The 23,564-nt window shown below is 42.0% G+C and overlaps 1 protein-coding gene across 1 annotated transcript in view; it reads right to left on the bottom strand.

Moving 5' to 3' along the window:
- fgfrl1a (fibroblast growth factor receptor like 1a) overlaps positions 1-23,564 on the bottom strand; it is a 64,576-nt gene that overhangs the window by 37,363 nt on the left and 3,649 nt on the right. Inside the window, exon 3 of the mRNA XM_084009993.1 lies at positions 511-783. Coding sequence (XP_083866119.1) covers positions 511-783 — 273 coding nt within the window. The remainder of the gene's footprint in view (positions 1-510; positions 784-23,564) is intronic.

Raw genomic sequence — 23,564 nt, forward strand, 5'->3', positions numbered from 1 at the left:
AATCCAAAACGAACTCCACCTGGTCGCATGACTTCATGTCACCACGGCTGAGCTAAAGGCGGGGCTGCCTTTAAAACACACATGGGACGAGGGAACTGAAGCTCATTGAAACTCATTTCCGAATTTTAGGACTCGTTCCTGCAGCACCCAATATACACCCAGACTATACTGTCTGGTTGGAAAATAATTATGTTGAAAAAAAGGAACACGATAACAATGTGTCGATTATAAAGACATCCAAATTGAGACACACAGGTGTTTCCTTGAGGAAACACTGAACTGGCCAATTATATCCTAGCTACTCACACAGCCGAGGTAAAAAAACAAAAACAGCAAAGTGAGACAAAAAGTTTTCTCTAATGAAGTGCACTCTAATGTAGATGCAAATATGACAATATGTGAGTACAGTTGACCAAAAGCAAACTTAAATAATAATTGTTTGAAAAATGTTATACAGCGCCAACGTTTGTGTGACTTTACCAGAGTACCATTGTTTTCACAACTGCTTACCTATAACGATGAGCGTGTAGTTGATGTTCACGCTGCCAAACCCGTTGGTGGCCTTGCAGATATAAGTCCCCGCGTCCTCCGTCTCCACCTCTTTGATACGCAGAGCGTGCTGTAAGACCCGGAACCGCGTCCAGCCGCTGTGGATGTTGCGGCCGTCTTTGGTCCACATGATGAGCGGCGGGGGGTCGCCCTCCACGGGGCAGGGCAGCTTCATGGTGCGACCCAGACGGATGCTCTGTCGGTGGGCCACCCGCTCTGACACCCTGGGTGGACCTTCAGGGTGGAAGGGGAAACGGATTGAGATGAGTAAACTCTTATGTAAACACGGATATTCTCTTTGGGTCTCTTTCAAAGATTAAGAAATCGGAGGACTGAAAATGTAAGCAAGCAGGTTACTTGAGTGCATCAAACCTCCTTCTGACACATTTGCTTGCATTAAACATTAAATGTTTTTGTTATTTTCCAGCAGAACTTTTTTAAGCAGGTAGAACTGGGGATGTTACTTAAGTATAAGCAAACAAATCAGAGCCCAAAGTGACCTTTAAATATCTTTCCCCCATAAAACAGTCCAAAACTGCAACATCTTGACATTCACAATATTTCATAACAAAGAAAAACAACAAATCCTCTGACTTGCATTTTTCTATTTTAATCTTATGATAAATCTATTAAAAACAGTTGCTGCTTATCAATCGACTACATACTTATCATTGACACTGCATTGAAGGATAGCAGATTAATGCACTGTGCTCAGTGGGCGACTGCATCCCCACTGTTCTAGGTTTGAGAGGAGGAGGCGTCCTGACAGCTTTAGGATCAAGGATCAGATGACCTCTCGTAAATGCCTATTCTTCATCTCCACACGCTCTCCCATTTCTCATTTGCACCACTATTCTCAGATTGAAAAAAGCCCCACATATGGCATTTAACACACAGGAGTTATCCTTTGACCTTTAAGGAGTTTGTAATGGTTTGGCTAAAACATTGACATTTAATCACAGACAACAATAGAGTTCCCAGGGAGCAAACACTAAGCCAAGCTAATATCAACCGAGATGTTGTGTCGAGACATAAAATCAGGCGTGACCTTGACCGCTCGGTAGCCAGTCTACTGTGAAACTGCACACTAGAAAAACAGAGGGAGGTGAAGGAGCAGACTGACTGACTGGGGAAAGGTGGGAGGAAATTGTGGGGAGAAGTGGAGGGCGATGAACAGAACAAATGGGGAGGAGGAGACGGGGTGGAAGGAAGGAAGGTGAGAAGAGAAGAAGGGAGGGAATGAGGGAGAAAGGAATTTAAGGGAGTGAGGCTGAGAAGTGAAAAGGGATGAAATATAGTGGAGCAGTACAAAGAAAGCCAAACAGGAAGATATAGAGATGGAAGCAGGAGGAGGTGTAGGAGCTTGCAAGGTTCAGCACATAGTGTTCACCTCTCATTACTCATTCAGCCTTAAAACAATACCCTCCAAATATAGTACTAAAACACATAATAGGCCAGCATGTAGTCAAAAGAGCTACTGCAGGTCACGCCGTCATTTAGGGAGACTGAAGGGGAGGACAAAGGTCAGTTTGATTTTTAACAATGTGCCTGATAGTCTTATCCAGAAGAATGCATGGTCTGATCAAAATCAAATATAAACATTTGAGTTGTGTTAAATATATTGCCCCCTTTGTTACTTCCTTATCACGGGGAATAAACAGCCTGATACCTTTAATTTGCCCTTGTGGGAAAAAAAGGCTTTAATAAACAGTTTAGTGTATAAGTACTATGTCGTTGGTTGCTGGCCAAGTGACACAAGTCTTTCACCCAGGTTTCCGGGGTTGGGGTCCCATCTGAAACCACCAGTTAACATCACTGTTTTTACACTTAGTTGACTGAACAGCTTCATACATTGTCATGTATGACTGTGGCTGCACCACTACTCAGTCACAAAAATATACAAATCATTTTATAGGCTACGATTAGGATATGACTGGACAAAGCCGACACGTATGTTATCGCCTCCTCCCACTACTCACTTAAATGATCCCGTACCTCGCACTTTCCTGATGACTTGCTCAACGTTAATTGTCCTGTTTTTAATTTATCCTTTTTGTCTCCAAGTTCCATGTTGCACTTTAGCGTAACTCCTTTATTCTTTGATTTAGCTGCACAGAGCGGAACCGTTATGAACGATGCGTGCGCACTATGTTTAGCCTCCTCAGATTAGGGGAGAAGGCTAGGCATAAATGCAATGATAGAAAAAAAAAAGAACGAATGAACACAAACGCTTGTTTAAAGCAACCCGAGTGTAGTGGTGGGAAATTTCGGGTTCGGGTCGGGCAGAGAAGTTAAACTCTAATGAGTTTGGTGACGTCGTCTGAGCCTTACGTCATATTTTTTAATTAGTCACGGTAATCCCGTATACGTAGGGAGGAGGTTTGACGGTATCAAAATTTGGATACCGTCAAACTCTACTCTAGAGCTGATATTATTACAGTAACGTGAGTAGTTAACATGAGCAACCTCTGAAAAACTCGCCGCATTGTTGGCCGGCAGTGACCGGCTGTCAACTGTCACCAAAACAAAACAAGGATCTTGATGTAAATCAAGTGATTCTCCGACGTGCAGCTGTAGTTGTCGGAGATGAATGCGGTGAAGTGGAGTCGTTTACATGAAGCTGGTTAAGAAAAGGGAGAACAGTTACAGTAGTCTTCGAGCATTTGCTGTTGTTTTAACAGGAGGTGGAGACAATGATGGATGGATGGAGGTGAAATGTGTGAAAAAGACATTAGTCACACAGAGGTATTCACGGGAGCCTCCTCTCCTCTCTCTCCTCCCTCCATCCTCCTCGTTCCTGGACGGGAATGTGTTCGTTCAGCAGTATGGCTTTCTCATCAGGGGCCCGGCAGCTCACTCGCTCTCCTTTTCATTCTCTTCACCTCTATTTCTTTTTTCCTCCTCTCTCTTGCTTTTATTTCCTATTTCCTTTTAAGAAACTGTATATATCTCCCTATATAATTCCACTTTCCTTTAACTCCTTTTCTTTTCTGTTCCACTTTCACTCTCCCTGCTAGGTTTTCCTCCCTTTCTCTACATACTGTGTCCCATTAATGCTTTTTCTTCCCCTATATTTATTTCATCTTCTCTTTTCTTCCCTCAACAGATTGAAATCTCATTCCTCTGAACTTTCACGACTCCCCAGCTACCTCTCTTTTTTGCCCTTAACCCCTCGTTTCCCACTACCTCCTCCTGTCCCCTCTTTCTTCCCTGTCATCACTCTTCTCCTCCCTCTCTCTACTTTGCTCTCTTACTCCCTGCTCTCCCTTTTCTCTTTCACCACACTCATTCACACCATCCTCTTCGTTCAGTGGAGCATCCCTTCTCTCTCTCTCTCCCCCCGTGTGATTTACTGGTCTCCTGCCCTTTTCCGATCTGCACACATAACTTCCCCCAGTTTCTTCCCCAGAGAATCACAGGAGCAGGACCTCGAACTGAACCTCTCAACTCTCCACAGTTAACCTCTCCTGCGTCTCCTTTAATTCTCCTCTCCCCATGAAGGGAACCCAGACCAGCAGCCTCCTTTCCTCCTCATTGTCCTCCTCCTCCTGCTCCTCTTCCATGACCGAAGTAGAGTCTTTTAAATATGTCTCTAGGGGTGAAACTGAAGAGAGAAAAAAACGATTCTTCTCTTTCACGAGACGTGTGTGTGTGTGTGTGTGTGTGTGTCGGTCTTTGCATGTGTGGGTGATATTTAACGTATTTGCGCTGCTGAATGTTTCGCTTCACATGTCTTTAGTCAAAACTGGCTAATTACAGTCTTTATCTCTTAGTGCTTGTGCATCGTTGTCTGTTTATTTACCGTTTAGGAAGCCTGTGTGTGTTTTTGTGTCGGTGTGTGCGTTCAGGCCTTCGGTCTGTTTAATCCATTTGAGGCTTCACGGCGCTCCCTCGCCTGCAACCCTCTCCCAAGCACATTGAAGGTTGTTTGTCGGCCTCCAGACACACATAAACACACACACACACCGTGCACGCCCTCCCTCTCTTTCTCCGTAGGTGCAAGGAGTGTGTGGGTAACTTATCCGTGCACGTCTGGCATTCTGTGGCCTAATGACAGGAAAACACAGCCTACGTCAGAAACACACTACTCCCACGGAGGCAGGACCTTCCAGCTCCGGGCTGCACATCCTCTGTATGGATGGTAGCTGAAGGCCAAATAAAGCAGAGCAGGAATCACTTCATGCATTTGGTCCTTTTACTGGTTCCTCCCCAAAAAACTGCAAATGCACTGCTGGAATTCCATTAAAGGAAAAGATACCACTATCATCTTTGTCTGTTAAATATGAAACTGGAGCCTGAAGACGGTCCCCTAATATTGATTGTGCACCATAAAAAAAGTTGCTATTACTATTATTATGCTGTGTCTTACTTATATTTAGGGAGTATTCATTCTCTAAGTATTGAAAATATAGTTCTTATAATTTGGTGATGGTTTTTTATAGCCTACATTTTAAATTTTTTGGCAAATTGGCATTATTAAAAGTAGGGGTGTCGCAATTTTTCTGTCAATGTGCACATTGCTTACATTATTGCTTACATTGATTTTAAAAAGAAAAATACTGTGAGAATAGCCAAATCGTTGGACTTCAATGGTCGAAATCTTGCATATTGGAATGATTTCCGATTTAGAATCCAAAATGTATCACCCCTAATTAAAAGTATGTTGTTCCTGCATGCAGTGAGCCCAAGTCTGTCTATCACTGGATTACTTTCATCCTTTTTTCTGTGATTTTCGAGCAGATTTCTGAACATCAGACACAATGAAGTGTACTGTCAGTATCTAAAAATATTTCTCTCCCATCTGTCTGTCTCCGTTTAAATTAACCTACAGGCATCGATTCTGCAACTATCATCATACTCAAGTGCAGACAGCCTGTTTTTCTTGCTTTGGCCAACAAGTCCTACTCGTACACGTTTGCATTTTCTCATGCTAGCATTAGCAGATAATATCACACAGTAGTCAATCTGAGTGTTTTCTTTGGTTCTCTGCTCTACATACTTCTCCAAAGATTATTGCCAGCTAATGTTTAAGCACACTGATGTTTGTTTAAATCAGACTCACTGATGCTTTTCTCACAGATATTTCCATGAGTGAAATTTTTCTTGGATGGAAAATAATCAATGCCATAACTGGCTGATGAAGTGGGATTTGTAACATATTTTACATTAGAAGGAGAACGACCAACACCTTCTCTCCATCCACAATGGAAGCAAAGCATCCAAAAACTTCATTTTTCCAAAGTGATGAGAAAATACACATTTTTGTGTTGCATACTTTGGAAGTGTGCGACAGCCGGGACTCCCCTTCGTGTTTTGGGTTTTGGATCAGGAGCTGGCTTTTTTAATGCCCTCAACGTTCCACTGGTCTCAGAGTCAGATGGATCTGCGGCGTCCAACAAAGCGTTGTTGTTGGCAGGGAAGTGAGACTGAAGCGAGAGGCGAGAGCCGAGGAATGCTTTTGATGGAGAGCACTTAACAGCGGGGCACACCGCCGCTGTACTCCGTAAGGTAGAGGTGTGTGTACTGTATGCATGTGTGCGAATGCACGCTGAGCTACGGAAGACTGGAGCACGGAGAGGCAACTGGGTCCTCGAGAGATCATCGTTATTATTGGATCAGTGGAGTAACTTTCTGTCTCGCTTGTTCATAGTGAATAGAACAGCCACAGGGTTTATCCTTCCGCAACATGCCGCAATTAGGATTTGTGTGTGCACAACTCAAATTACCCAAATGTCCGTAAGTCAGCTGTTTACGCAACACTTTGAGTGAAACCCTGTAATCCCCCGCTGTTATGTTGTTGTATCTGAATTCTCTCTACGGGTCTGAATGCTTTTATCACCGCACTGCTCTCTAAATTGATTATAACCAGTTGGATGGCTTGTTGCGTGAAGCCACATTAACGGAGCCAGGATGATGTGCAACTCTTTCATAAGGCGGCTGCTGCCGACAGAGAGAGAGACTCAACCCATCAAGAACTGTCTGACACCTCACCGACTGTCTCTCCCTCCCTTACTGTAGTTCTCTTACACACAGCATATTCAAGCCTGTCTTTGGCCTGAGGCAACAGGCGCGCGCACACACACACACACACACACACCCACACACACACACACACACACCCACACACACACACACACACACGTTTTTTTTTACACAAGTGTAAAACCTTAAAACACACTTTCTCATTCTGACCCAGTCACTTCCACCCACAATAGGTCAACTGCTGCTTTACTCCGTCCTGACAGTTAACATTAGGCCTGAGGCTGGATATACCGACACATCATTGAAGGGCTACATGACACACACGCACGCACGCACGCACACACACACACACACACACATACACATTTCACATTAGGCTTACACTTGTCTCACACACGCACACAAAAGAAAAACACACAGCGGCCACAAAAACTTTGAAGAATCTGCTGAGTGGTTTGTACGGAAACTTGATCTCCTGAGCGACTTGCACCATGGGCTTTCTGTGAGCACGCACACACACACACACACACACACACACACACACACACACACACACACACACACACACACACACACACACACACACACACACACAGTGTAAAACCTTATGTAAATGTGATGTCTTAATCTGATATTTTATGGCCTGATAAAAATCTCTGGGCTTTCCTTGAAATCTGATGAGTTTTCTTGCTCTCTCTCTCTCTCTCTCTCTCTCTCTCTCTCTCTCTCTCTCTCTCTCTCTCTCTCTCTCTCTCTCTCTCTCTCTTTTCATTGCATCTCCTTTCATGGCATCTTTTCTAATAGACTCATTAAATTGTTCCACCTTTCTTCTCTTCTGCACCTGTCTGCTCTTCAATGAAAAAACGTCCCACAATGGAGACTAACCCTAATCCTCAGAGGACACGATTTAAGCTCAAATACTTCCCTAAACCTTATTTAGAAATAACACCTTACACACACACACACACACACACACACACACACACACACACACACACACACGGACCTATAGACTTGCAGTTCCTTACAAAACAGAACCCAGAGTTAAATTTCCATGTTAATGTTCGGAACCAGCGGGGTGAGGTGCAAACTCCACCGCAGACCTTTTCCTGTTGGATTTACACTTGGCAAGAGCAATAAATTTGCTCTGTTTAAGTCCTAAAAAACTAAAACAAGCAATGAATCATTTTAATGATGCTCCCCACCCAAATGAACAGAGGGGAAAAGATTTATGAAGACGATTAATTGAACCAACTGAGGGAAAAGGAAATTATTGGAATAACTTTTTTTACTTTGAAATATTTTGCGATGTTTGCAACCGGGGGAATAAATGTCAACATGTTCTATTAAAATATCTTTTGATTCATTTATTGAAGCAGCTATGTACCACCTAGCCTGTGGTTCACGTCCCACACATTTTAATTGAATCTTTTAATTGTTAGTCATTCATTCTGAAATTTAGATTTAGTTGAGTCATTATAGAAGCAGTTTTTATTTGTTATTAAACAGTTTGGTTTGATAACATTACAATAGCCTCACTCAGAGTCTGACTCAGTATCTCTCATGGAAAAATAGTAACCAGCTTAAAATGCCTTTTTTCAGTTTGCTGCCGTGCAAATCCCCTGGTTTTATGGGGAACAAATTTACGAAGCAGACGCACATTTTTTTTAACAGTAATCATGTTAATACACCTGCATATTCGTCATCCCTCCTGTTTGTGCCCAGAGCAAGGCTTTCTCATAAACCATTCATATGAAACATTGTATTCATAAATAAATTTAAAGTTTTTTAGTTTCACAAGTCAAATTCACAAAAAAAAGAATCAACTTGTGAAAACCCTTTAGTTCCCAAAAATAAACACTGCGGTAGTTTCATTTCATAAAGGGAAGACGGCCGATACTCGAACACTGGAAACGTGAAAGAGGCTTCTGAGCAAACCGAGACCGAGAACATTAAGTTCTGCAAACCACCAAGAACCTGAGAGTGGTTTGAACCTAGAACATTCTTTTAAAGCTTATAAAGGGCTTTACAGAAACCACATCATGCACAGTAGGCACTTGTGTGAGTGTGTGTTATAACAACCCATTCTGTAAATGCAGATTGAGGGAAGTAAAGAAAGTACAGTAAGGGAAGAAGAAGGGAGTCAGGAATGAATAAGAGAGGGGAATGAATCCTCACAAACTACTACCTGCTAACATTTGAGGATTTACAGGTAAACTGCAGACATTTTAATGCAGCATTTTAATTAGTACCTTGGATAAAAACCTGGAACCGAATCTGCTTTGCTTTCTTTAACCTTGTGTTGCGTTTACATCCTGTGAGAGGAAAAGAAAACCCCAACACAGACTGACAGTGCCAGAGATCTCCTCAACGGTCCATTAACAAGACGCAGTCATGACTTGTTGAAAACTGATCTGGTAGTTGCTCACCAAGGAAGGAGCAAAATTATGTTTTCTTTGTTCCGTCTGTCTTTCATGGACGGTGACAGTGAGCATATTAAAACGCCACACCTGTCTCCTGTGATGACAGAGTGTCTCTAAAACATCCGCACAACTTGATGGGGTTTGTTTTACATTATGGATCAAGTTATTTACTATACTTGCTGTATGTCAGCTCTCTGAGCCATACATGCTATATAAAGAGCGGAGCGCATGAATACCTAATCTTTTTCATAACACAAGAAGGGATCTTTTTTTTGCAAGCTTTCCGTGTCAGATAATAAATTATTATTGGCAAGATAGGATTTCAGCATCCAGGGAAATTTAAACCATTATCATTAACCATGAGAAGGAGGGAAAGAAAGTAAAAGGGAAAGAAAAGGTGAGCAGGAAAACGATTTATGTGTCTGGATAGTCAGAGTATGGAGGCAGCAGACTTGGCTCTAAAGCCAGTTACCACATAATGGTACAGTAAGACAGTGTACACAGCTCACTTTCATCCTGAATCACCAGCGTTAATAAATGTAATAAAGTAAAGTAAGTAATAAATGTGCATATTTAGTCAACAAATCTAGCAGGTTCATATGAAGTACCAGCTCCAGAATTCACACTGTAACAAGTTAAACTTTATGTGTCATGAATACTTTCACACAAAAAGTGAATATTATGTGGCAAAAACATGCAAAGACAGTGTATTTTTACTTATCCACAGGTACAAATGGACGTTACAGCATCTTCAGCTTGTGTCCTCTGATGTATTTTACAGGTAAATTGATATCAAATGGATTTGAGCAGTGTAAAGTTAGAATAGGGATTTATATGAATCCTTCGGAAGTGATTGGATGACTAAAAAGAGGCTTTAACGTCTATTTCACTGTAACTTAAGATAAAAAATAAGATGAATGTCATCAGGAAACTGGTGAGCAACATTCTGTTTGGCAGGTGTTATATTTAGGTCCTTTGTTTTAAGATTTAAGATTCAGACATGCAGACATGAAAACAGCTTCCCCATTCCCCTCGAGCCAACCTTCACCAGCGACGGCAAAGTCAGACTGTGAGATCCCTCCCCGGCAGTGCAGCAGTGGCAGGTGTTGTGGTTGTATGTGAGGAATCTGAGGTGGGTCAATTTACTTGTTCTGTCAATGTCAGGTTGCAGTCGCCATCAGTGGACACAAGTCCTCTTAACCAAAGTCAAATCAAACACAACTTTTGTGGTCAACAACATTTCGCTATGTTGGCCACCGTCCATACATCCGCATGTATAGTAAAGTATACTGTGTGTGTGTGTGTGTGTGGGGGGGGGGGGGGTTGCAGAGTGCCTCGTGCCTTACTGATAAGGCAAGACATGGTTGCTGCAAGATAAGAAACATTTGACACTTGAGTGTGTGTGATTGTTTGTGTGTGAGAGTGTGTGTGTGTGAAGCCAACCGGTGTCCTCGACCTGACTTTTATCAGCATTTTGGAGGCAGACGCTGTTACTCATTAACAGTGATAACACACACACACACACACACACACACACAGTACCACCACCTGCTGTGGTCCACTCAGTGATAAAGAAGGGAATATTTGCGGTAAGGGAGCCTTTCATATTGACATAACACATATAAAGAAGGAGACATAGTAGAGAAGCTGGTTTCATAATCAGCTTAATAGGTGGATTTAACTTCCAAGCAGTTAAGTAATTGCAGATAAGATATTAAAAGGCTGAATACAAGGAGACACTGGAGGGCAAAAACAACAGACTCTCTCTCTCTCTCTCTCTCTCTCTCTCTCTGTGTGGTTTGTGGCTCAAATCGAACAAGTAACTTTAATTCTTAATTAGTTTATACCACAAATATAATCTTTATTTTAGGCAACTAGTGCAGTTGGTGGGTTCTTACAGTGTTCGTCGCTCATTGACTCCAGGGAAGTGAAGAAGAGTTGAGTGGTAATGTTAGCATCCAGCAGCAAAAGTGAACTGCAGTGAATTAGCCACGCCCCCGCTGCTGTACAGAGCACTGCTCGATTGTTTATTCCAAGTTCATTAATATTGAACACATCACACCTTGAAATTGCACCAACTTTGACACTGCATGTCCCTGGTTCCCCAGCAATACACCGACGTGAAATAGATTGGAATGGACAACTTTGGAGACAAGCAATGGACAAATTATTTATGCCGGTAGATAGATTCTCTTGAGTGCTGAAGTTAGCAAATCAAATCAGAATTGCAAATTGATTTTAATGAATATAGTTCAATACATAGTTAAGACCTGCCTCACATTCTCATGGAGCCATGGAAATGTTGATAGACAGCCTCATGTAACGTAGGGGGGAAAAAAATGATCAGCCTTCTTTGGCAAAGTTTTAACGCAGAAATCTAGAAAGAAGAAAATCTTCTTTTGACCTGCAACTCACAATCAATACTCAGTGTGTCATCATCTGAATAAACATTGCTTCTACTTCAACATATTGTTTATTTCTGACTGTCTATGCTCATAGAATTTTGTTTTGTTTATTTACATTTAAAACTTCAGGTTCTGTAATTAGAGCAAATAAAAGTACATCTATAAGGCACCTTTAAGTAAATAATTAGACCAAACAAAAGCAAGTGGAGTTTTGTCCTTAATTTCAAATGAAAAAACGTAACCTAAACACACACTCAAGCTGCATGTGATTATTCAGTATTCCTCCTTCTTCCTCATGTATTTCCTCCTCCTCCTCCACCTGTGTGTTTTCTGCTTCACTGGGTGGAGAGTCAGACATTCCAAGCATGCACATAGCGCACACACACACACACACACACACACACACACACACACACACACACACACACACACACACACACACACACACACACACACACACACACACACACACACACACACACATTCCACACCAATCCTCAGCCGTGACTAAGTCCATTTGTTCAGCACAGGTCACTGTCTCATTTTAGGCTACTGTGTGTGTGTGTGTGTGTGTGTGTGTGTGTGCGTGCGTGCGTGTGTGTGTGCGTGCGTGCGTGTGTGTGTGTGTGTGTGTGTGTGTGTGTGTGTGTGTGTGTGTGTGTGAGATTTCCTGTTCTTTACCAATATCTCTTTCTTTCTAATGCCCCCATGTTGACTGACATCTTAATGTCTCAAAAAGACTCCTGTGAAAGGAAATAAAACTGCTAAATGAAGACTGGGAAAGCCCATGAAACTGACGTCTTACACAAACCGTGTGACATTTAACCTTTTTAAAACAGTGCTTCAAATCCATCTCAGTTCCACACTGACATTTTCCCAGCTAAAATGGGATTGAACCTGCCCACTTGCATCATGTGCACGCCTGTAAAGGAGGCGGAGTCTACGCAGAGTTTCTTTTGTTGTGAGCTAATGGCAAGTGAGGGTGAGCCTCTGCCTTCATGGAGGCACAATTGAGAGTCACGTTAACATTTAAGCCCCATGTGAGACAAAAAAACGATCTGTTATCAAATCCTTTTTGTTGCTTCACCAGAATGAGATGCAAGAAACATTTAGACACTGACCAGGTTGATAAACTGAGATTTATATTTACTTTTAAGATACTAAGAAAAATATATTTTCTCTCAATGGTTTTACCATAGAAACTGAGAATAACAAATAAGAAAAAGCCATTGGAAGACTAAAAGCTGGGCCCAAAATGACTTCTACCCACCTGGCCAATCACGGCGTCAAGTGTGAATGCTTGTGGGATTGTCGGTTTTGGAAAGCTATAAAAATAGTATGCAGTCCAACTAATATGTTCATCATCAAAAAGGGCCGGGGGGGAGACGCATACTGATCACTAGACTTAACTCATCATGACATTACAATTCTCTTGGCCCAATAAAAAGAGCCCTGCTCTTACTCACCGGTATATGCGAAGGAGTGAGAATATCCACTGGTTGAATCATTCTTTGTACAAACTCCATGTGTGAATGTGTTTCTGACACATGGAGGGTTCTGCAGTGTTCGCTGTGACGCACGGGGCGAGCCAGGAACACAGCCTGAGAAGTGTTGATTGATAGTAGACATTCTTCCACCAAACACACACACACACACACATACACACACACACACACACACACACACACACACACACACACACACACACACACACACACACACACACACACACACACACACACAGTGGAACCCAGAACCCTGCTGTTTCTACCTCTATGCTGCAGCAGCTCACCGTTGATGAGGCATTAGGGCTGCTGTCTCTTCATCAATTAGTCGATTGTTCACTCCTTATGATCTTAGCTGTCTGAGATGTTTTTTGTCTATACATTTTTTTCATGCTTTATTAATTATTTACAAGAAACTAATGAGCCTTTGTGTGATTCTTAGCAGAGAAACTCCGTTTTACAGATTTTGTGGTTTTAACCTGTGATTATAACTGAGTTTCACTGTGTTGTTTTTATTTGATTTTATTTATTTATAACCGGTCTGATACTAAAGCCAAAGACCGGACCGAACCGGTAATACCGACCTTTCCCACTAGGTGTTGCACAAATGTCGGTTCAACCGGTTTGCATGAATTAAACCGTAAATCGGTCCACCCCTAGTAGATAGTAGTAACACAGCACTGTAATAATACTCAATTACAAGTAAATGTCATTCAGTCAAACAGATGTTTTCAGTTATTGTAGTTAATTAGAGGGTGGTGTAGTGGTTAGCCCCTCTGTCCTCCCCATGTCAGCGTGGGTTCTCTCTGGCTTCCTCCCACAGTCCAAAGACATGCATGTTAGGATAATTGATGACTCTAAATTGCCTGTAGGTGTGAATGTGAGTGTGAATGGTTGTTTCTACATGTCAGCCCTGTGATAGCCTTGTGACCTGTCCAGGATGTACCCTGTCAGCTGGAAACCTCTCCAGACCCCACAAGTGAATGTAGACCACTTCAAAGGTTTTCTATTATATTTGTAGGTGGAGCTCTTCAAAAGTGTTGTATTATTCTTTAAATATAAGCATTTGTAGGTGGAGCTCATTTTAACTGCTGTTAAAATGACCCAACTTCTGTTTGGGACATTGAATCTATGAACACATGTTTTATTAACTGATAATATTGTCTGATTATTGTGGAGTGGAGTATTCATTTGCATGATTTGTAGAAGTATTGGGTGGTATAATGTAGTTGTCCAGTGAAACCCATATATTGGTTGATCTTATGTATTATGTATTCCAATATGGCTGCCACTTCAGAAAAATAAACTAAAGAAGCTACTGGATTATCTGGAAATTGAAGCGCCCTAGCAGAATTTCAGGAGCAGGAGCCCCGGGTCCCGAGGGGGTTTGTCGTCCCTGGGTGCTACGTCAAATTCCCAATCAAAACTTCCCCACAATGGAGTCGGCAAAATAGAAGAGCTATAGGCACTTCAAGCCTTTTTATTTAATACATCTTTAAAACACTTTACTTTTCAATGCAATGGACATTCTGTGGATACATGGGTTTCACAGGACAGTAATGCCAAGATAAAATACTCAAGTACTTCCAAATTGTACTTACTTTCAACCACAGAGAGCTACATACAGTCGACAGGGTGAACCGACCTTAGTAAAATGTAATGTGGTTACAGCCACTGATCCCAGAGCTTTCTTTCCCGCACCTTCTCTATTTTCCACCACATTTCACTGCCTTCCCCAAAGCTGCGACAACACAACAGTTAAACCCCAGAAAGCGGCCTATAAGTACCTTTGTTAGTTACATGTGGAAGAATAGGCCTGTTGTGTCCCTGTGTGATAATAGTGCCTGCACAACAGAGGGATTACCTCCGGATAATAAGTACGCTGAGCTGACCAATGTGATGAAGGGCTGTACTGGGAAATAATTAACACAGTTAACTGGTCCGCAGGCCTTTCAGCTAGATGTCAGCACTGTGTGGTTACTGGCGGGGGATTAATGTCCACGGTTATTTCACTGCAGCTCGAAGCAATATCTGGAGATACTCTGTCAGTTTCTTTTACACAGATCTGGCCAATGTTTTTTATGTCACTTTGGTCAAAATAGAAATGCCTCTCATTCTATTCTCTGTTGCTTTTCAAATTATTAACAATCAACACTCAGAGTCAGCACTGTCTACTTGGGCTGCGTCTGTGAAATCCTGAAATAGTTGTACCACAGTGTGTCAGGACACAATGTCCAAGTTTGAGGTTATGAACTTTTGGCTTTTATTCTAGCTTAATGTGGACATATTTGTTGAATTAAATTAATTTAATAAGTCAAGTCGAGTAAGTTCAATTTACATAATCAAAACTCAAGAATCACACATTTGTTTTTTAAAGGGCTTTGCAATCTGTAGAGTATAAAACACTGCTTTAAGACCCTGGATTTGGGTGAGTTTGAACTCCCAAAATAAACCCTTTAAAAGGTTAAAAAGGAAGAAACTTCATCATGAGCAGAGGGAGGACGGTTTTCCAGGATGGACAGACATGCAATGGATGTCATATCTATTAAACAGCATCGAAGCTGTATTCACCAGTTTAAAGTCAGTTTCACTGTCTTTAAATCCAGAAGCTTCAGCAGTAAACCAGTTTAAGGCCGAGCCAAACATTTAAAGCCAGATTCACAACAAATCCAGAAAAAGAGTAATCGAAATCTAAGATTTTTTTTAATCAAATCAAAAGTATTTTTTTCTCTACACAACTGTGGCTTTTTCTCTGCACAACCATTTCTGTCATTATTTGTCAGAACAACAGATTGCAAAACAGAATACTTTGAAAATGTGAACTGTTATCCTCATTTTTAAACAATGTTCGCATTTCCCCTTTCTTTGCTGCCCAATTTTCACTCCATCTTCGAGTTCTCAAGTTCCAAGTTCCAAGTTGCAGAAACCACCCAAACTAAACGTGACAAAATACATGAATGTAAATCTTGAACATTTCGAATTAATTTAAAGACAATAAGAATGCATTTATTTAGCCACACGGCCACAGTGACCAGTGTTTATGTGCCATCTTGCAGGGCCCACCCCCACATCTCCCACATTCCTCCTGCATTATGGATTCCACATCGACAGCTGGCAGAAAGACAAGTGCGTTTGTGTCCCCTCATGTGTGGCGTTTTTAAACTTTGTGTCATGTTTTCGTTTTTTTGGTCTTCGTGCAGCACAAGGAAGTCCATCTCAGAAATGTTTCTGCTGCCATTTGTGATCCCTAAAATACTGTAGCATTTCCTGCTTTAGTAGATGTAAAAAAAAAAAAAAAAAAATAAGAAGCAAGAATGATATTGACCTTGTCACATGCTATGGGAACAACCTGTATATGTTAACACTTGAATTTGCACTGTCAAAAACTGTATGTTTGCACTGACCCAGAATGTCACAGATAAAATCTACAGCAACAGCTTACAAAAAGTATTTCCGAAAGCCGTCCACCTTAACATCCTGCCCCTGATCAGCCTCCACTTCCCGGGGTCAAAGGTCATTTGTACGTCTGATAAACAACCAAGGAGAGAAAACGTGTCTGATTGTCCATAACATGTCAATCACATTTGAGACTGAGGTCATAATGCCAGTATTTTTGGTTTAGGGTCGTCTTTGTGTTTCTGTCTATCAAAGTCAATAACACACACATACATACATACACACAGCTGCCCTGAGCACTGTAACCCCCCCCCACCAGCCCCAATCTGACAGAGCAAAGCCCAAAGAAAACAAGGGTCTGTGTCTCCTGTCCCAGCGATCACCTTTCAACATCTCATTTGTAAGGCCATCAGGAATAACAGCTGGAGACTGTGTGTGTGTGTGTGTGTCTGATTGAAAGGGAGACAAGGGAGAAAGAATCCAGAGACAAATAAAGTGGGACAGGAATTAAATTGTCAGACGGTGAGAGCGAAGGTGACAGAGAGAGCAGACAGAGACGATGTAAAGGTAGCAGAGTACAGACAATTAGTTGAGTGACATATTTTTTTTGATTATTTTCCTTTAAAAGAATTGTTCCTGATGAAAACCATTGACTGCAAAGCCTATATAAGCGCCGACTGGCCAGCCATTAATTCATCTCCGGCCCATTACTTTCTTTTTTTTGTGCCAATTCACCAGAATGTGAAAGAGTTTGATGCTCAAAATCTTCTGGGGGATGTTTGCTAATTCTGTTTTTGACACAAATGTCAATGGGGTGAGTAAGTGGAGACAGAGAGGAGATAAGGGAGTGAAAGCAGAGTGTGTGTTGTCCTGTGGGGTTCCTGGTGTGTTATTACAGTCTCCTCTGGTGCAGGCATGTGCTTTCTCTGACCCTCACCAACACGCACAAACCCACACACACACACTCCCTGACCCCTCCCTCAGCCACTGGCTGACCTTTGACCCCGCAGTGCTGTAGCATTGACCAAACATACCCCAACCCCACTGAGACCACAATACTGCACTGTGGCGCCGCGACCCACACAATACTGCACTATGTAGGAGAGAGAAACTACTATTTATAACGTCACACTCAAATGGAAGAAATAGCTCATTCTCAACGACAACAAATATCTACTAATAGAACTGCAATGTCAGACGCCATCTTAGCTAAATCCAACATTATTTCACATGCGACAAAATTAAGAGAAAGAGCGAGAGACAACACATGCTGTGTGTGTTGGTGTAAAGCGATGCTAGAAAGTGGAAGCGTGCCTTTAAAGAGCAAACACAGATGTATCTCCTCTCTTGCTCAGATACCCTTCTACCCGCCTGCTGTCAAAACTTACCCCAGCACCTATGAGCTCATACTGTCTCTGAGTGTTCGCACTACAATAAATTATTAGTTCCTACTCATGCTTTGCAGCCAAAACACTGTTTAATAATAAATAACTTTTATTGTAAGAGGATCCAAAGTTTCCAAACACAGCAAATAAACCGGCCGAATCTATAAAAATGATGGCAGAGTGAATATTTCCATTTGAATGAATGGTGCAGCCATAAAAAGGTGGATTCCTGAATTTCAATATTTCACTTGCTAGATGATGTGATACTGTCAGATAGTGACAGATAGTTAGCTGGGTCATTGTTCTTAAAAATGTCTTGCTTTGTCTCTCACTATTTGTCCTCACAAAGCCTCCGTTTGCCATCTTATCTTCTCCCGTCCTCTCGGCGCTGCCCCCCTCCGCAAACACACATCACATCTTCACATCCTTGCGACACACCATCAACCCCCACAAAGAGACCCAGACAGCCCCATTACCACCCCACCATTAGCAAAGTCAAAGCAAACATTGACTTTATCTAAATGTGGGCTAACAGCCTTTAACATTAACAGGCCCTGTAAAACTCTGAGGAGGAGAACAGTGGTTGCAGTTGGCGGGTGTGGGGGAGAGGAGCTGCTCCATAAGGGCCCCGCTAATGGGTTCATGTCAGTGTCGGTTAATTTCTGTCGGGGCACAAAACCCAGCCAGGGTGTGTGTATATGTGATGCTGTGTTTTAAAATGAAGCTATTGGCTGAGGATCCCACAGAGACATCTCACTCTAGACTCTATGTAAAAAAGACAAACGTATTCCAAACTTCTGAACTCAAACACAAACTACAAAAGACAATAACAAGTGACAATCAATGGCTAAATTTCTCATTTTGTTTTTCTTTGGCAGCACCAGCTCTATCAACAAGACAACATTTGGCCCCGATGCTAGGATTTAACAAGGGGAACTGAAAGAGTCATTTGTGCCCTTTGAAGATGCCCTTTGTCTGTTAATCACCGTGTAACCAACAACACACACACACACACACACACACACACACACACACACACACACACACACACACACACACACACAGTATTGAATGTTACCACTTTTCTCTCATTCAGAAAGACAAACTCCTTAACTAATAAATTAAGCTGCATACTGGAGTCACCAAAGACTTAATTCGTCCGTGACTGCTGATGAAAAACTACAACTGTGGATCCAGCTCTCACTGCGGCTGGCAGGCAGATGCTCACCACCGCCATCAGGCCATATAATGGTTATCAGCATGTCAAATGGTATTTACGATAGTTAGCTGTGACTTAGGACGCGTTGCATGCTTAAAAAACAGGAGTGGGGGGGTGGAGGAGATTTACTGACGGGAGTCTATAGAGTGTGTCTGTTTACAATGAGGTGAAGTTGTGTGTTTGAAGCATCTGTCTGTGGTATGCAGTTGTTTACTCTGTGAGGAGTCAAGATGCTCTACTCCTCCATTCTCCACATGGAGAGACAGGCAGAAGATGCTGACCGCAACTGACAATGTGTCTTATCACGAAATGTAATAACACGATGAATCAGTGCTCAACACAGTGTGTGGCTGTAGTTTAAACTTAAAATGACACGATTCTTTAAATATTAACCTGTTTTAATCATTGGTCACGTATAACTGCTTGTTAGATGGCGGCCTTTGGAGCTAAGACCTACAGTATGAAAGAAACAGGGCGCAAATGCATCACCAAATCTCAATATTCAGTCATAGGGACCTTGAAGATATCACTATTTCTCTCCTCCTTCCTTAGCCCTGTGAGTTGGACACTACTGGCTGCAACCATTTAGCTTGAAGTTGACCCAACGATGACGTTAATGATACGAAAGCTGAAAAGATCCCTTGATTAGTTACAGGACAATGTCTGAAACTGTTTTCAAAGTTGACTTATTGTTTTAGGCCATTTTTCAAGCAAAGAAGCTGGAACCATTCTCTGGTTCTTGAAAGGAGACTTTGCTGCTTTTTTTGTTCATGTTTGATATAATTGCAAACAGAATAACATTTGAAGACGTCAACTTGGACTTTGGGATGAGATGGACGCACACATTTACATCGACACTTTATTGATCCAGTAATGAAGGAAATGATTGACAGATTAAAGCTCCGCCGGTTATCCAGCACTCGTGTCTCCGGTGACTGTGTTCCTCCTCCTCCAGCCCCCTTTACCCAACAGCAGTCCTCTCCTACCCATCATTGTTAGTGTTAGCATGCTAATTACATTCCTCGGTAATGAGTGTGTGGGCCAGGAGGTAGTTAAGTGACTGTGGGCTGTGTGTGCCTCTCTGTGCTTACGCGTGCTCGGTCATATTTATGGTAGTGTCTTCTAGTTGTATACGCCTTCAGCATCTGTAAATACAGTTGTTTACACTTGTATCTCTTGTCTTTCTCTGATGCTGCATGTGCATCTCTGGTTTGGGAACTTCGCCGCGGTGAAGAAGCATTTCCAATGTGTGTGTGACTCCTTTATCATGATATACTTGGTATCATGATAAATGAGCCCTCTCACCATTGTCTCTTTTGCCTCTCCCACCCTCTGGATAATGGGTGGTCTATACGGCACAATCACCCGGAAAACATTAAATTGTTTAGACTTTGCATCAGGAAATCATCATCATCTTCTTTTCTGAATTTGCTTTGAAGGATTGGGTTAGCAGACGCAGACTGTGATGCGATGATACATGCTGAAGGTCTTTTCATGTCACACAACATAGAAGAAAATAAAAAACTCTGCTAGAGGAACTTCAATAGTCACGTCATCATTATCCTCTACTGCGCCAGTTGTTTGACCGCGAAGCGTCTAACAGCTGGCTTACGTAAATACCATCTGACATGCTGATAATCATCGGACATACACGTGGTTATTTCACATCACATGTACAATTAATGTATGTTTTGTGTAGAGGAAAGCCGACACACAGGCATGCACTTCCCATTGAACACATTTGATCTTCTAAGATTGATGTGTTCTGTGCTTTCGAAATTGTTTGGGGCACACAAACATGAGCGTGCTATCGATCTTTCTAATTTCTTTCAACAGTGTTAAAGTATTTCCACTGCCGGTATAGCTCCACTCGTCTCAACTCAACTTATTTATGGTACCACGTACATTTCTAGATCTCCTTTTCCACTGCAGATAGCGCCCCATCGATGAAGGCGGAATCGCCATAGCGACACTGTGTAAAACTGTGCAACATCAGCTTCAGCGGGTCACAGCTCAGTCTGGATCCTTTCATCGGCAACCGAACAGAGGAATGTCTGCTCCTCGTCAACTGACTATGCCGTGGCTTTGCAGGCTGCCATTTTTAAATCTCAGTCAGGTGAATATGCTAGCTCGGCTTATTAAAGATTACCTGACCAATCAGTGATTGGTCCACCTTCTAGTATCGACTCAGCTCACTTGGAGCCTTGATGGAGGTGATACCAAAAAAGGTAGCCTACTATCCAAAGCTTTTGCCAATGGAAAACAAAACAAAAAAGAGAATTGATTCAACGAGTTGAGCCGTACCATGCAGCTCAAATGCGTTATAACTCTGTGTACAGCTGCAGGTAGCCCAGAATGCCCTGCCCTACTGCTTGTCTTTGACCCCGGTCTCAGCTCAGTGTTTTTCAGCTCAACACTGGGGAGAATGCTAATCTCTCAGATGCTCAGTCTTATGCTCAGCCATACACACACTACCAAACAAACAAACAAACACACACACACACACACACACACACACATACATACATAGGCAGAGGCCAAGACACTGGTTCAACAGTGCAGTTGTGTAAGCCTCTGGAGTGTAGTTTATTATGTGACTCTTCAGGGAAAAGGGGCATTAAGGTTGCATCTTTATCTCTCTCTATCTCGATCTCCAGGCTTATCTCTGTCTGCCTCCTGTGCTTTCTCTTTGGCTACCCTGTTCCTCTCTTCACCTGCATCTCTGCCTCTTCCACTCCTTCCGCCCTGTTCCAGCCATCCATCTCCTCATTTTTTCACTTCATCTCTGCGTGTTGCATCAGTCCAGAAAAGCTCTTAGCTGTCCCGCTGTTTCAGCTTCCCTTTGCCAATCGGCACTCACAATGGAAAACAGCATTCGGTGCCATCTGATGCTCAGCTCTCACCAACATCCAAGGATACCCAGGGAAAAATAACTTTCAACATATTCAAAACTATTTGGCCTTTCTGTTGTTGATTCATTTTTCATTCCATGAATAGTGTCCTTGTCTTCTTTCAATACAAATCACGGATTTCTTAAATAGTGGTGTTACATTTACTATAACTGAACCCTGAGTGCAAAAGGGATTGCCCAATAGATGAGGCCACAAAATACTTGATGTTTTTAATCTGAAATCATGTCACAATGTGTCTTATGATGTTTTGCATTTTATTGTACATTGTTGATACAGTTGCCCTGAGTAACCCACCTCCGGTATGCATATTTCTCTGGGCTGTCTCAGTAGTCACCAAGTCACTAATAAAATGTTTTTTCCTACGTCATTTCTTAGAGTGCAGTGAAGAATTCAAGGGTGGACTATGAGAGGACGCTTTTGCACAATATTTTCTATTAAATTTATCAGCTGTTTAATGGAAGGTTGAACCGAAAGACTGGAAATTACAATGATGTTATTGCTTTTCATTACCCGATTTAATAAACCAAATTGTTCTGAATGAATTCTTTCTTTTGCAACCTTGCTGCAAATGGTCAAATGGAGCTGTAGTGAGTGATCCAGTAAGAGCCTGAACGGACAGTTCTGGTGGTACCAGATGATATAATCTGCCTCACATTTGATTTATTTAAGTTGCGTAAGTCTTTTCTCTGCACAGTAACTGGCACAAATCCTGCTGAGGAACTGGGACATTTGTAGAGCGTGTTCAGTTTCTTAAAGACTTTGTTTCTTTCTGGTCAGTCTGATACTCACAGACTTTTTTTCCTGCTACAGAGTAGGGTTGTCATGATACTAGGATTTGAATGTCAATACCTATACCCAGGAAAATACTACATTTTCAATACCATTTTCATTACCACAGAAAATTAACAAAAATTAAGAGGCAGAATTTTTTTACCATCAATAACACTTTTTAAAAAGTTTTCTGATGTAGTGCAAAAACCAAAGAAAACAGTAATATAACTGTAGGGTGATTATATAGAATGCATATTGCTACAGTCCTGTTTATTGCCTGTGTTTCTGGTGATTTGGCACCATATTTTCTTTGCTGATCAAATAGAGTTGGTAGAGCAGGCTGCTACTGGTTCTGTAGCTGGTTTACCTTTTGCTACATGTTATTGTGTTATCCTGTCAAATTAACGTCTCTTAACGTAAGACAGGCAGGATTGATGATGTTACCTGCCTAGCTCCGTCATTACGTTACTATGTTAGCCGTTAGCCATTAGTGTAATGAGGTAGTGTAGAGGGTGTCAGTCTTTAAGACGCTTCACCACGTGTGTTATGCTACTCGACTCTGTGCCGCTATTTTAGCATTGCTAGCATATCGGCTTGTTTCCCCAGCCGTTAGCCTCGTATGCTAAATACTTCCAAACGGCACTTTTGCTTTGTTCAATTTCTACTAAAACTGGTCTTGAAGGCCCTCCAGCAGCAGCGCTAGCTGTGTTCATCAGCTCAGTGTTGTTGTTCATTTGTTCAGCTGTTAGAAAGAGACAGAGATGTAGCTGTCATTTTTAGTATTGATTATTTATTGAGTATCGATTTTGTTGCCAACCCTAGAGTGGCATGCTGTAGATCGACTGTTAAAAGTTTATTTTTCTGCCTCGACACCTATCATCCAGATGCCACTAGGCAATGCCCTTTTGCTTGACCTTGGCACTTAACATTATGCAGACTTAGCATATTTTGTGTGTAAAATGGTGAAATTGCAAAAATCCAGGGCTAATGCTACAGGTAAGTCTTGCAGAAATGGAT

Source organism: Eutrigla gurnardus (assembly GCF_963514095.1).
Source record: "Eutrigla gurnardus genome assembly, chromosome: 5".
Lineage (NCBI taxonomy): Eukaryota > Metazoa > Chordata > Actinopteri > Perciformes > Triglidae > Eutrigla > Eutrigla gurnardus.